Consider the following 13,720-nt stretch of genomic DNA (forward strand, 5'->3'; position numbering starts at 1 on the left):
CAGGGGCTGCAGGTGGAGTAAGGATAGGGATGGGGCCGGGAACAGGGTCACAGCCCCTGTCCACACCCAGCTCAGAGCCAGTGACCAAGCAAGCAGGCATTACAGACTGGGACCCGGGCTGGGAGGCCTTCAGGCCCAAGCAGGTCTGCCCTCTGGAGGCCACTGGGGTCACTGCACGGCCCCTACCGACGGCCTAGGAAGGGGCTAGGGCGTGACCACAAGGGAAAGGGCTGTGCTGTCGCCCCCTTCCGCGCACCCACTACTTTGGGCCTGAGGGTTTGGCGGACCCTGGCTATCTGCGTCCGCCGTGTCCTTGACGCTGTTAAACAACTTGGTTTGCACGTCCTCGGGGGCTTGTAGAGACCCCACTTACATGGTCCGAACCCCAAGGATCCCTGCCCAGCGCCGGGGAGTGACGCCCCCGACTCACGTGTTCCAACAAGGCCGGGATGCTCTGCCTCGCAAGGGCGTTCCTAGCCCAGCCTTCTGAGATCCTGATGGGTTTCTTTTTCCGATCCCCCCTACCCTGACCCTCCCCGAGCGGACACCGATCCTCCCCAACCTTAGGTGCGCACGAGTGACTCCCGAATGGGACGCAAAAAGAGGAACGCAGGTTCTCCCGACCCGGCGGGGCGAGGCGCCTCACCCCTCCCGGTGCCTCGACCAGGGAAGCCCCACCGGGCTCCCGGAGCGGCGAGGAGCACTCCCCACAGAAGAGGGTGAGGGGACGCAGATGCACACGGTCCACCAGGAACCTAGGCCGGGGAGGAGAGGGGGAAGGGTCGCGCACGTGGCCGGGAGGCGGGGCTGGCCGCCTCCGCACCCCCCGGCCACGTGGGGTGCGGAGACCTTCCCCATCGCAAACGGGGGCGCGCGGGGGTCCGGGAGGAAGCTCCACGGGAAGGGGCGGGCTCCCACCGGCCGCGCGCCCCGGCGTGGGGTGGGCGCGCCCGTGAGGGGCGGGACGCGCGCAGAGAAGGGGTGCGGCGGCAGGGGGTGGGGCCGTCACCGCCCGGAGAAGGCGGAGCGTGCCGGGAGGGGGCGGGGTGCGTGCCGAGGAGGGAGAGCCGTTTCAGGGAGAGGGCGGAGCTTCACGGCGCACAGGGGGGTTCTCAGAGAAGGGGACTGGGAGCCGTGCCGCAGGGGCAGGGGGCTCGCTGGGAGGGGCGGGCTCGCGGCGCCCCGCGTGGGGAAGGCGCGCTCAGGGCAGGAGGGGACGCGCCGGGGGGCGGCTCCTCCCACCCGGGCCCCGCCCCCGGCGACCGCGAGCGGCTTGCGGCGAGGTGGAGGGCGCGCCGGGCGGGGGGCGTGGCCGCGGCGCCCCGAGGGGGCGTCCTCCGGGCGGGGCGGGCCGTGGCCGCCCCCGCGGGCTCCGGTGCGTCAGGGCGCGTCAGGCGGGGCGGGGCGGGCCGAGCGCGGGCGGCGGCGGCGCGCGCCGGCCTCCTCCTCCTCCTCCTCCGCCTCCCGCACTCAAGCAGCCGCCGCCGGCCGGACGGGCACCGCTCCCGCCGCCTCCGCTCCGTCAGCTCTGTCCGCGCCGCGCGCCCTTGCCCGGTATGTCGGCGGCTGTGGCGTGCGTGGATTACTTCGCCGCCAACGTGCTCATGGCCATCTCCTCGGGCGCCGTGGTGCACCGCGGGCGGCCGGGCCCCGAGGGCGCGGGCCCTGCCGCCGGCCTGGAAATGCGCGCGCCGCGCCGCGAGGCCTCCCCGCCTGGGCCACCGGGGCCGCCTCCGCCACCTCCTGGGGTCGCCCCCGGCGCCGCCGCCGCACCCCACCTGCTGGCTGCCAGCATCCTGGCCGACCTGCGCGGCGGGCCCGCCGCTGCCCCGGGGGGCGCCTCACCCGCCTCCTCCTCATCGGCCGCTTCGTCCCCGTCCTCCGGCCGCGCCTCCGGCGCCGCGCCCGCCGCCGCCAAGAGCCATCGCTGTCCCTTCCCGGGCTGCGCCAAAGCGTACTACAAGTCCTCGCACCTCAAATCGCACCTGCGAACGCACACAGGTGAGTCTGGCCGTGCCCCGGGCCCGCGCGTGGGCGGCCTCTCGTGTCCCCACCCCCGTAGGGACCCCGAAACTGCGTGACGCGTGGGGAGCGGGGAGGGGGGCGCGTCCGAGGCGCCGCCGCTGCGCCGGCCGCGGGGGGTGGGGTCTCGGTGGGTGGGGCGCGCGCAGGGGGCGTGGCGGCCACGCGGTCGGGCGGCGCGCCGAGGGCGGGCGCGGCGGCAGCGGCTGGGGCTTGGGTTCGCGGTGCCATGGGGTCTGCGGGTGGGGTCCGGGCTCCCCGGCAGTCCCTGCTCCCCGTGGCCTCATTCTCTTTTACTTTCTGTTGCGTTCGGCTCTGGGTGGTGGGCACCGTGATTGGAGCATCCAGCTCTGAGGTTCTCGTTCTTTCTTTTGCTTTGCCTCAGTTTCCTTTTTTGTAGAGAGAGGAGGAGCCGCGTCGCCGCCTCGGGTAGTCGCGTGGATTCACCCCAGAGGGCGGCGGAGAGCTTGGCGCGGGGCCAGCGTGGGGGGTGCCGGACACGTTTCCTCTGTGTTTTAATAAGGCGGAGGGCGGGGCTGGGAGTTCGGATTGGGGCCTGAGTCTGGGGAAGAGGGATTTGAGAGGGAGTCAGGTGCTCACCATGTTTCCAGCGTGTTGGTTGCCCCCACTTGCTGCGGGAGCCCGGAAGGTGCGTGGGGTTGAGGGGGAGGGTTCTGTGGCAGTCACCTCTCATAACCCAGCTGTGGGTGGGGTGGGGCAGCTAGGGGAACCGGGAGGCAGGACGGCGCAGGTCACCCTTTCACTCTGTCACTCCTGCGCTTGTCTCCCTGTGGGTCTCATAGGTTTCCATCCTTCATCCTGAGAATGGTGTGGGGCACAGGAGACCGCACTTTGGTCGCCAGCCTGGGTTTGAGTGTTGGAAGTGTTGATCCCTTCCGTGGGTGGGCGTCTGGGAGCAGGCTGTGAGGGTGCCCTTAGATTTGGTGATTTGTCTCGGCCACTTTTTGGTGTGCGACCTACTTGCTCCGGGTGTGCATTCTCATCTGTATAAAAGGTGCACAAACGGCTGCTTTTCTCTGAGTGTCACTGGATGTCACATTGGGCAACAGGATCTAGGTGGACACGCTCCTATTGTGGGAACACGTGGAGAGGGTGCAAGAAAGCAGGCTGGCTTCAGTGCTGTGGCAGACACCTCAAAGGCGGCAGCTCTCCTCCCCTCTCTACACTCTTCCTCCTTCTCGCTCAGTCAGGGACCCTGGGGCCTGGCGGCTCCGCCCACCTGCATGCACTGCAGCCACAGGACTTGGGGCAGGGTTTACATTTTCTTCCAAGGAGCCACCATCCTTCTCTGTGTGGTCACTGGATATGATCTCCTCTTAAAGGTAGTGGGGTCCTCGTGCCTGTGGCAGAGACATTTGGGAGTCCATGAAGACGGCCTGGTGCCCCTGTGAAGGGCAGAGGGGAGGCTCCTCCCTGTGTGGTGGATTGTGTGGCTCATTTGGGGTGAGTGTGCCCATCTGAACAGCATGGAGGATAGGAGTTGGAGATTCTCAACAGAGGGGACAGAGAAACCCCGTTTCATTCCTCACTCTGCCCCTCTGCCAGTCCAACCTCTGGCCTGAGATGTTTGTTCTCTGGATGGCGTGGCTCCTGAGAGCCTTTGGGAGGACCCCCAGTGCCCTGGCTTGGTTTTCTTCAGACCGTGTTAGACTTCCCTGGTGGAGTGAAGGGGGTGGCCAGGCCTCCTCCCACCAAGGGACACTTCTTCCGGGTATCCTGGGATCCTTCAGAGCCTTGGTAGCCCCCCGACCCCGGGCAGTTGTGGTCACTCCCCCAAGGCTGTGGACTCCTTGTTGGGGCCAGTACATCAGTATTGCATCCCATTTTTAATGAGAACTAAGGCCCAGGAGGCCAAGTCAGCGTGTCACAGGGGTGAGTGCAGATGGTGGGAGGGCAGGGTGCCATCCCTGCTGGGGCCTGCACCCATGGGAGCTGTGACTCTGGATATCCTGTCTTTATAACACTGGTGCAGAGACCTGGTGGGGCACAGCTCCTGGACCCACTGGCAGGTACCCTGTGACAACCACAGCTGCTTCCCAAGGGTTTTGGACACTTGTGTGCTTAATGACTGCTTGTGCAGTGTCTCCCCGACCCCCAGGTCCACCAAGGCCTGCCTGGGGTCTGTGTGAAAGCCTTTTGCTTTTTCTGACCCCCAGGGGACGGGACAGCTGCTGTTAAGCTCTTTTGGGGGTGGGAAAGTCATGCTTGCCCTGGGTGTCCCAAGGGTAGGGACAGATCTGACAAGAAGCATAATTAGATGCTAGCTGAGCCATTCCTGAGGGCCCTTGGGAGGCAGTCCTGCCCCCACCCCCACCCTCCACCCCCCCACCCCCACCTGAGGACTATTCTCTCTGCAAAGGCAATGCCAATCCTGACCTAGGCTTGTTTGACAGATGAGTAGACTGAGGCAGTGGAGTCAAGCGTGTTGTCCCATCATCTCTGCTCCTTGGGTGCAGTGGGGTAGGGAGGCTGGAAGGGGCCGTGGGATCTTTTAACAGGACCACCCAGCTGCACAGGGAGCAGAGAGGGCTGTCCTGTGGTTCCCCTTTCCCTTCCTGCAGCCCCTGGCCCAGTGAAGATCTCTCCTGCGTGGGGTGGGCAACGACTTTGGAAGCTGAAAGAAATGTTGATGCCGTTGCCGTGGATACGAGGGAGAGCAGGGAGATGTGGCGGGGGCGGGAGGAGAGGCTGGCTGTCTACTCCCTCTCCCAGCCTCACTCATCTCTAGATGGCTCCCCCGCCTGCGCCCCCAGTGCCCAGCTCGCAGTCAGCAATGTGCGCCTTGAGGGGCCTCAGTTCCCCAGATCCCCACCTGCTCGATGCCAGGGGCTCCCTTCAGTTACGACAGCCATAGCTGTCCAGTGTCCCCTGGAGGGCTGGAGGATCACCCCTACTTGAGACCCTGTGTTTTACTCTAAAACCTTGTCTACTTAAGTCCAAGAAATACTGTCTGAGCACCGACTGTGTGCTCAACTGTGGGGATGACCCAGCTCTGTCCCCTGGGACCCTGGAACCTTGGGGGCAGGGGGTTGATGGAGGAAAAGGCTTCCTGGAAGAGGCCTCTTAGTAGAGATCTGAAGCCCAGGGATCAGGTGAGGCGGGCGGGGTGTGTCCCTGGAGAGGGAACACACCTTGGCTGCAGGGGGTGTGGCCCTGGGGCCTGGATTTTGAGGTGAGGTGGAGAGGGGGCAGAGGCGGTGAAGGGTTCCCTTTAATCCCAAGGGCAGCTCAGGGAGCAGGCTGGGAGACAGGCCAGGCTTTGCGGAGGCAAAGCGCTTTATGGAGAAAGGATTAGGGGTTGGGGAGAGGTGGGAGGCAGAAGCCTCAGAACATGGGATGGAGGAGGCTAGGGTGACCCCCAGTTTTCTGATCCAGCAGCCCAAGGGGTCAGGGTGGTGGTGATAGTCTGCTGAAGAGGCCCCTAGGAGAGGCAGATGGGAAAACAGGTCTGGAGGGGAAGTAACTACCCACCCCAATCAGAGTTGGGAACTCTCTTAGTGTCACGTGGGGCTCAAGAGACAGGTGTGGAGGGGGTCAGGGGGACATTGCCAGGCTCAAGCTGTGCCAGGTTGCTCAGGGACTGCCTCCCCACCTAGCTGCCTCTTCCTGCGGGTAGGATATGGAGAGCAGCTGGAACTGGCTGCAAGTGCCTGTGCCCTACCTGGGGGGGGGAGGGCCCCCCAACATTGTAGGGACTGATAACCACCCGCCACCCAGGCTCCCTGATAAAGGTAGCCCAGATGGCCCAGCAGTGGGCAAATGATACGGGGTGAGGAGCCAGCCTCCCAGGAAGGGAGGGGGCTGGGTGGGCCATCCTCTCTCAGTGCTGTTTCTAAAACATCAGGTCTCTGGAGCATGTGTGTCTGGGGGCCTGTGGGAGCTGAGCCCCCTCACCCCAGGCCCTAAGAGCCCCACCCCCACCCCACCCCTCCTTCATGGCAAAGATGTTAGTCTGGGTGGGAAGTGAGCTGGGGCAGCCTGGGTCCTCCAGGAGGGAGGACGGAAGAGGGAGGGGCTGCAGATGGCTGTCCTTTTAAATAAATGGGGGTAGTCATAGCTCCTACCTGTGTGTGTGTGTGGTGGTGGGGGGGGCGGGGTGCGTAAAGAAGATAGCTGCTGCTTAGCCAGAAACCCGAGCTCAGTCTCCGGGCCTGTAGACTCTTTCCAGACATGTGTCGAGCACCCAAGGCATGCCAGGTGAGTGCCCTCGGCTTCACAGTTAGGTGGTGGTGGGGGGTGCAGTATCACACCCAGGAGATGCTGAGCACTAGGGTGCAAACGCCAGGATGGGGGCCAGTGGAGGGTGGGGACACCAGCAGTGTAAGGAGAGACCACTCTGAGGAGTGATACTAAGCAGAGAAGGGACAGAAGTGACCAGGGAGAGGTTCCAGGCAGCAGGTATGTGAGTGGCTGGTGGGGCTGAAGAGAAGCCTGGGGGTGGGTGGGAGAGTGAGGGGCCAAGGTTAAGACTCCAGCTTTGACTCAGCCAGGGGCAGCTCTGGGAGGGTGTGGAGCAGAGTGAAGACTGGGCAGCCCAGGCACCAGCTGATGGACGATTACTGGACCAGTTCAGGTGTGAGCTGGGGACTGGAGCCAGATTAGGGTCTGGAGATATTTTAAAGGGGGAGGCTGACCAGATTTGCTGCCAGGTACCATGTGGGGAGGTGAGGGATTGAGATGGCCCTGGGGAGATGCCTGCCTAAATTTTTGGTGGCAACAGCAGAGTGGTTGAAAGGGGAAGCCTACAGGAAGAGTGGGGGGACAGGGAGGGTGGTGGGTGGTAAGCCTTGGGTTTTTGGGGAGCAGATCCCAGGGGGTATTTAAGATCACAGAGCAGATGACCCTCCCACACACTGGCCTTTGTAAAGCTATCAAGGTGGTCAACAGGGGACCCGCCCCCCTGCCCTGCCCTTCAGACCTAACCATCAATATCCTTCCTGTTGTGTCTTCAAAATTGTCTTTTGAGTTCTTTACCACCTGCTCAGGGACCATCTCCTTTGGGAAGCCCCCTGAACCTTTGCGCCCCGCCCCCCAAGTCTGCAGCCCTAGCCTTCTTCAGCTCTCCTGGGATGTTCCCTTACCTGTGCCCCTCCCCCACCCAAGCAGTCCACCTGGTAGGTGGGCGTTTGTGCAAGGGCCTGCTGCCTGCCATACTTCCCTCCATACTGCTAGGGATAACCTCAGAAGGTCATGGTGAAGCTTAGCTGTCAGACCCCCGGCCCTTGGCCCCTGCCCCAGCCTAGGGAGGTGGGGCACTCTTCCCTGTGAAGGCCAAGCAGGCTAGGCCTGGCCTGGCATACGGTACAGGCTCGCCTCTACGAGGTCTCCTGGCCTCCATTTTTTGACCGTGCGTGGCGCCATGCCCGTTGTCCCGAGTTAGCCCCGGCCCAGCCCAAGTCACAGGGTCAAGTCCATCGCGGCCCCGCCCACCGCATGCACCCCAGCGCCAGTTCCAGCCTAGTCGGCTGCCGGATGGTTGCATCTGGGGCCCGGGCACGCCCTGTGCCCCCAAATATTACCCCCTTCCTGGCCAGTCAGTGGACTGTGAGAGGGTGGCAGGGCCTGGCATCTTGCAGGCACTTGCCCAACGTTGTAGGGGCTGGAAGTCTGCGCACGCTGGTACCCGCCACCCACGTGCCCTCGCCCAGCCACAGGGTGTGGGGAGGGGCTGATAAGCATTCGTGACGGCGAATTGACCCCAGCCCCAGCGGGAGCAGGACCACGTGAGCAGGGCGGGCTGAGGCTGCGGATGTCCCCGCCACCAGCTACGTGCGGCAGCTGTGTTCCTGGCTGCGTGTGTCCTGCCCCAGCAGACGCTGGCGCCGCTCTCGTAACCTGCTCGTTTCAAAGTGTAACTGCGGGGCAGAGGGGGAGGGGCGGGGACTAGCCCCACCACCCTAAATGGGGAAGTAAGCCAACTGCGGGGCACACTAACAGCGGGATGCCCCCCTCCCTTCTGCTCTCCTTCCTGCGCCTGCAAGATGGCGACACGATTGCATACCCCCTTGGGGGGAGGGGGCGTTGCTGTCCTAGGTCCCGGGTCTGGTCGAAAGCCAGCAGCCCCAATAATCATACTCCCCTCCCCCAGACTGCGGCCTTCGGGAGCTGTCAGATCCCGAGTGGTCGCTGTCGGGGTGGGGTTGGAGTCCCTTCTGGGGTTGTTTCGAGTCCCCGATTATGGAGAGGACATCCTGGTGGTGACCACTCCCCCAGCTGCTGCTGACCCCCTGCCTTCTGGATTGTTCGGGGGAGGCATGGGGCGTGAAGGGTGCAGCCTCAGGGATTGAGGGCTGCCTATGGTCTTGGGGACAGTTGCTCTCCGCACAGCAGCACAGTTGTGGCCTGTGACCCCCTAGGGAAGGTGGCACCAGTGCTCCTTCCCGGACACCTGGGCTCACAGCCTCCTGGGCCTACCCGCCCCCAGCTGTGAGCATGACTGACAGGTACCCACAAGAAACCTGGGGGGCTGTTGGGTTTTGACCTCTGACTGGCAAGCAGGGTGGGAGAGGGCAGGTTTTCACCCAGCTCTTCTCTGGGCCTGGGTGAGGGTTGAATCCCTCTGGGGTCCACTGGTGCCTACATCTTCCCACCCCCGCTATCCCCCCCCCCAGCCTTCTCCCTAGGGCAGTTCTTCAGCTTTCAGAGCAGAAATGTCACCGGGTCACCCTGAGAATCCAGGCCCTGTTTCCCCCCTGGCTGCGGGTCTGTCCCATGGCTACTCCCACTGGCTCTTGGTCACCTCTGCACCTCCCACTATGGGTCCTTTTTTGGGGGTCTTATCTGACCGCTTACGGAGGGCTCCTGTCTGTCTTTCTCCCCCACTACCTGCCCCCCTACCGGTGGGCGTGTTCCTTGAAACAGGGCCTGTCCCAGTCACTGAAGTGTTCCGGAGTGGGCCTCTCAGTGTGTAACCCATGAGGAGACACACTGACCCCGGTGTGGGCCCTTCCTCTGCTCCTTCCGTCTCCCTTTCTACGGGGCTCCATCCAGTGCCACGATGGGATTGCACACGCGCGTGGGTGACACGATGGGATTGCACACGCGCGTGGGTGACAGCACGCGTGTCCACATTCTATCCACGCACTTCAAAACCCCTGGGCATCCTGAAGAACAACGCCCGGGGATTCCACGGTCCCAGGTACCTGGGGCGAGGTCCGCCAAGGCACAAGGTCCGGATGCCTGGCCCCTTTGGCCTGGGCATGGCGGGGGTCTCGGGTGGACCAAATCTAAGGATGGAGCCCTTGGCGCTGGGGAGAACCTGGGGGTCGGGCGGCACACAGCACGGTTCTGGGCAGAGACCCCAGACAGGGTGGGGAGTAGTAGGGATGGGGGGGCAGGGATGGCGGAAGCTCGCGGGGCAGGATGGGCGAGGCCGGTCTGGGCAATGGGAGGGGTCTGCGAAGGAAGTTGCAGGGTGGCGGCCTTGGGGGGGGCCGAGGGCGGGGCAGTTCCTTCTGTTCTGCGGGGGCGGTGCGAGTCCAGCGGCAGAAGCCTCTGCGCCCCGCCCCTTCCCGGAGGTGTTGCGTTCTTCCCACGCTGGATTGGGCCAGTGGGGCCATGCTATACCTGATTCTGCGGGGCTGCAGGTGGCTCGGGCGGTCTTTCACATGGCTCTCTGCTTACAGAGGGGCCACAGGGGTCAGCAGGGAGGACTGGAGCACGGGAAACTGCCCAGATTGTGCCCTCCAGTTTGCGCCCCAGGTGGTCATTTCCAAAAGGAGGTGGTTTAACGGGTCGCAGAGAGGCCCCGAATGCGCTAAAGGAAGGTTGGAAAGGAGTATTTTGAGGGTGGGGACGGCATGGTTCATTTGCAGGAGAAGCCCCTCCAAAAACCCAGCGTGCACATCTGTGTGGCGAATACTCTAGGAGACCCTCGTCACCGTCACCGGGGTAGTGCCGTCCAGGTGGGCGTGTGTATGGGGAGGCCGCTTGGTAGAACCCAGCCTTTGTTGATTATACTTTAACCAACAAAAAGTGCTCACCGTTGTGTAATTAATACAAGTTCCTAGGAAATCAAGGGTGATATTCATTAGGGATTCCTGAAATGAGCAGGGGTTCGTTTATTTTTGTGCATGTACATGTTTTAAATTCATAGGCAGAATCCAGCCTCTAGAACTAGGGGTGTGTGTGTGTGAGAAGTGTCTGGGATGCACTGGGATCTAACGGGACACCCTCTCTCCCTGTCCCCCAACCTCCGCCCCACTGACCACTGCTGTCTCTCCTCTGCCTCCTCCGTCCAGGTGAGCGCCCCTTTGCCTGCGACTGGCCAGGCTGCGACAAGAAGTTTGCGCGCTCCGACGAGTTGGCCCGCCACCACCGGACGCACACGGGGGAGAAGCGCTTTCCCTGCCCGCTCTGCTCCAAGCGCTTTACCCGCAGCGACCACCTGACCAAGCACGCACGCCGCCACCCCGGCTTCCGTCCGGAACTGCTGCGGCGCCCCGGAGCTCGCAGCACCTCGCCCAGCGACTCGCTGCCCTGCAGCCTGGCTGGCAGCCCAGCGCCCAGCCCCGCGCCCAGCCCGGCCCCCGCTGGCCTGTAGGGCCCAGTCCAGCCCCGCTCGGAGCACCAGCAACAGGCCTGCTGTCCAGGCCCCAGGGCGGGCACAGACTAACGGCAGCCTGGCCCCTTCCAGCATTCCTCTGAGGGCCCTAAGATGCCCCTGCCCCCTCAAGAAAGCAAGGAGGGGGTCTGAGACTGGACTGGGGTCACCTGGAGGTGGCCCTTGGGAGGGGTGGCTGGGGCCCGTGTCTGTAAATAGCCATGACTGGTAACTCTTCCCATCTGTTAAATTGGGACTCCAGGTGGGTCACCTGCAGGTGTTCTCCCCCATTCGCCACTTCCTTGCTCTGGGGGTATGTGTGGGCCTTGGTAGGGGGCAGCCCGGGAAAGGCACCCCCTCCCCAGTGCTTGAACTCGGCCTCCAGGCCTCCCTCTCTAGGTTGGGATGAAGTGTACAAAGAGCCATAGAGGAACCAGGGGTGCCTGAGGGCCCACCTGTCCCCATTCTCATCTGCCCTGGCCCCTTACCCCACCGAAAGCCATTGGAGATGTTCAGGGAAACGGGGTGTGGCCCAGCCGCCCCCATTCGGGTACTGATCTCAGGTGTCCGTGGGTTCTGCCCAACTGCCCGCCCACGGAGGGACTCCTAGGCCCCACAGTCGTCGGGGCAGGAGGGGAGTGGGAGGGTTTCCGTAAGTTCTGGGTTTTCGCTTCTGAGATGGGGGAGGGAGGGAGAGGAACTAGGGTTCTTCCAAAGGGCGTTTGATTCACTTTGGGGGCGGTGCGATGTTGGGATGGAATGAATGCTGGCTTATTTATTTTCCTGTCTCTGCTGGCTGGGGGACCGCGCTGCCCCCTGGGGGGGGTGTGTGAGTGAGAAAGATGGTGCAGGGAGGCTGGCGCCAGACCTACTCCTGCAGGGGTAGGGTCCCTGACTCTCCGCAGCATCACGTGACAATCATTGCCTTCCCTTAGGGACCAGACAGCCACTGGGCGAAATACACCTCTCTGCAGCCTGCAGGGGGAGGTGGGAGCCCTGGCTCCATCCTGCCCCTGGCTCTGCATGGGCTCTGCATGCCCCCCTGGGCGGTCGGACTGGCGATTGACGCGCTGCACACGCAGACCAGAGGCAGGAGGATTGGCTCCGACCTCTGGGAAATAGCTCGTTTTTTTTGGAGCGGGTAGAATATTTTTTCAGGCGCCAATCCGTTTCTTGATACGGGCCTATAGGTGGTCCGTTGTCCTCAGGGGGTGTGGGATGTGGGTCCACATGATCCGAATTTAGGGTGGGGAGTGAGTGCCGTGCCCTCTCCTGGTGGAGGGTGGAGTCCGTTGGATTTCAGTTTGGACAGAAACTGAGGACCCCTGCCCTGAAGTGGGAGGGGACCCAGGACCCGTGCCCCTAGACCCTAAAGGAACTATTCCACCACCATTGGTTGCAGGTTTGTGGCATCCCCGTGTGTTCCAGAGCCTCCTGATTGGGGGCTGGGTGGCTCGGGTGGTGGTGTAGTGGACTCAGACCCCAACCCAGCCTGGCAGGATCCAGGGACAGGTGCCTGGGGTCCTGAGCAGGGGGTGGGGAGGGTCTTTGGGTCCCGTCCCTGGGCCGGTCTTTGCAGGCCGGGTCCATCTGCCGTCAATCCTTCCTCTCAGAGGTGGTGAGGTGCCTTGTCTGTGGGGGTAGAAGGGGGCGGGCCCGTTCATCTGTGTCGGTGTGGACATCCCCTTGGTCGTCACAGGCCTGGCGGGTGCCTGTCGATAGGAGGTGGTGTGCTGGGCCCAGGGCTCAGGCGGCTGAGAACCCTGTCTGGCTCCTCTCCAGGGGCCTGGAGAGACCTGCACCATTATGCCCCAAGGGGCCGGTGGTTAATTGGGACTTGGTTCCAGCCACTTAGCTGTCACCGTTTAAGGGTAGGGCCCCTAGGGACTCGTGCTTTGGGGAGGTGCCCTCCCCCCTGCCTTGCCTGGCCTCATCCCTGTATTTAATTAAACAAGCCCTTTTTTAACCCCCATTCAGTGCCCGTATGGTTTTTCCCATCGCCGGCCCCCAGCGGGTGGGTCCTCTGAGCCCTTCTGTCCTGCTTACCAATATGGCTCCAAGGTCATCAACCTGGGAAAACAGGCAGTGAGCTAGTGAATGCACGGACTTGGTGGGGTTCTTGGCAAGTCCACAGTGGCTGGGACCCAAAATAAAGGCCCCTGCAGCCGGGCCCCGCTGCCGCCAGTGTCACCTACGCCTCACGCAGCTGCGCCCCCCGCCCACCTCGCTCCGTTACCCGGCAACCGAGGCTGAGGCGCAGTGACTTGACGCCCGGGGGCGTCCGCATCCTGCCCCTTTCCGGCGTGGGGGGGGGCGGGGTGCTGGGGGATCCTGCGCCCCTGAGGCCGCGGACGCTACAGGGCTCCTCCCCGAAGGGATCCCCCGACGGCCCCCGCCCCGCCATCCGTACCCCAATAGGCTTCCCTTCCCCATCGCCACCTCAGTCACTGGCTGCTCCATCTTTCCAAGTGCGCGGGCCAGAATCCTTGGGGTCACTCTTGACCTTGACTCTGTTTCACCACCCACATCCAGTCTATCTGGAAATCTCGCTGAAGTCGTACCTTTAAAACATATCCAGAATCCTCCCACTGCCTCCACCCAGGTCCAGCCCCCATCATCGTCTACCTGGACCAGCTTAGTGCCCTCTGGTCCTGGGCTCCCACCCTCACTCCCACAGTGTGTCCTCCCCGCAGGTGCCACCAGAGGGTGCATATGAGCGCCTGAGTCAGGTCCTGCCCCTGCCCTTCCTCAGTTTGTACTACCCGCAGCAGCCACCCGAGGGCGCGTGTGAGCACCCGAGTGAGGCCCCCGCCCCTCTGCCCACAGCCCTCCAAGGCTCCCACCTCCCTCGGGTTTTTACGTGACATCTCGGGTTATAAACATGGGCAACAAACACATTTACATCATTTAAAAGGAAATTTAATGTGCTTTTTCTGTTTTAATATTTTTTGCATTCTTATATTTTTTTGCTTTTTAAATGTATTTTTCACATTTACATCATTTTAAAAACATACAGAAATAAAACTGCTATTCAAACAAATATACCTACATGCATGCTCATAGCAGCACAATTCACAATAGACAAAGGTGGAAACAACCCAAACGTCAGGCATCTGATAAATACATGAACAAAAT

The 13,720-nt window shown here is 62.7% G+C and overlaps 1 protein-coding gene across 1 annotated transcript; it reads left to right on the top strand.

Moving 5' to 3' along the window:
• The first annotated feature begins 1,438 nt into the window (after positions 1–1,438).
• On the top strand, positions 1,439–12,857 carry KLF16 (KLF transcription factor 16). The gene is made up of 2 exons (XM_033133679.1): positions 1,439–2,001; positions 10,284–12,857. Exons 1-2 carry the CDS (start codon positions 1,557–1,559, stop codon positions 10,583–10,585), a joined length of 747 nt encoding a protein of 248 aa, XP_032989570.1. The 5' UTR covers positions 1,439–1,556; the 3' UTR covers positions 10,586–12,857.
• The last annotated feature ends 863 nt before the right edge of the window (positions 12,858–13,720 follow it).

Source organism: Rhinolophus ferrumequinum, chromosome 18 (assembly GCF_004115265.2).
Source record: "Rhinolophus ferrumequinum isolate MPI-CBG mRhiFer1 chromosome 18, mRhiFer1_v1.p, whole genome shotgun sequence".
NCBI lineage: Eukaryota > Metazoa > Chordata > Mammalia > Chiroptera > Rhinolophidae > Rhinolophus > Rhinolophus ferrumequinum.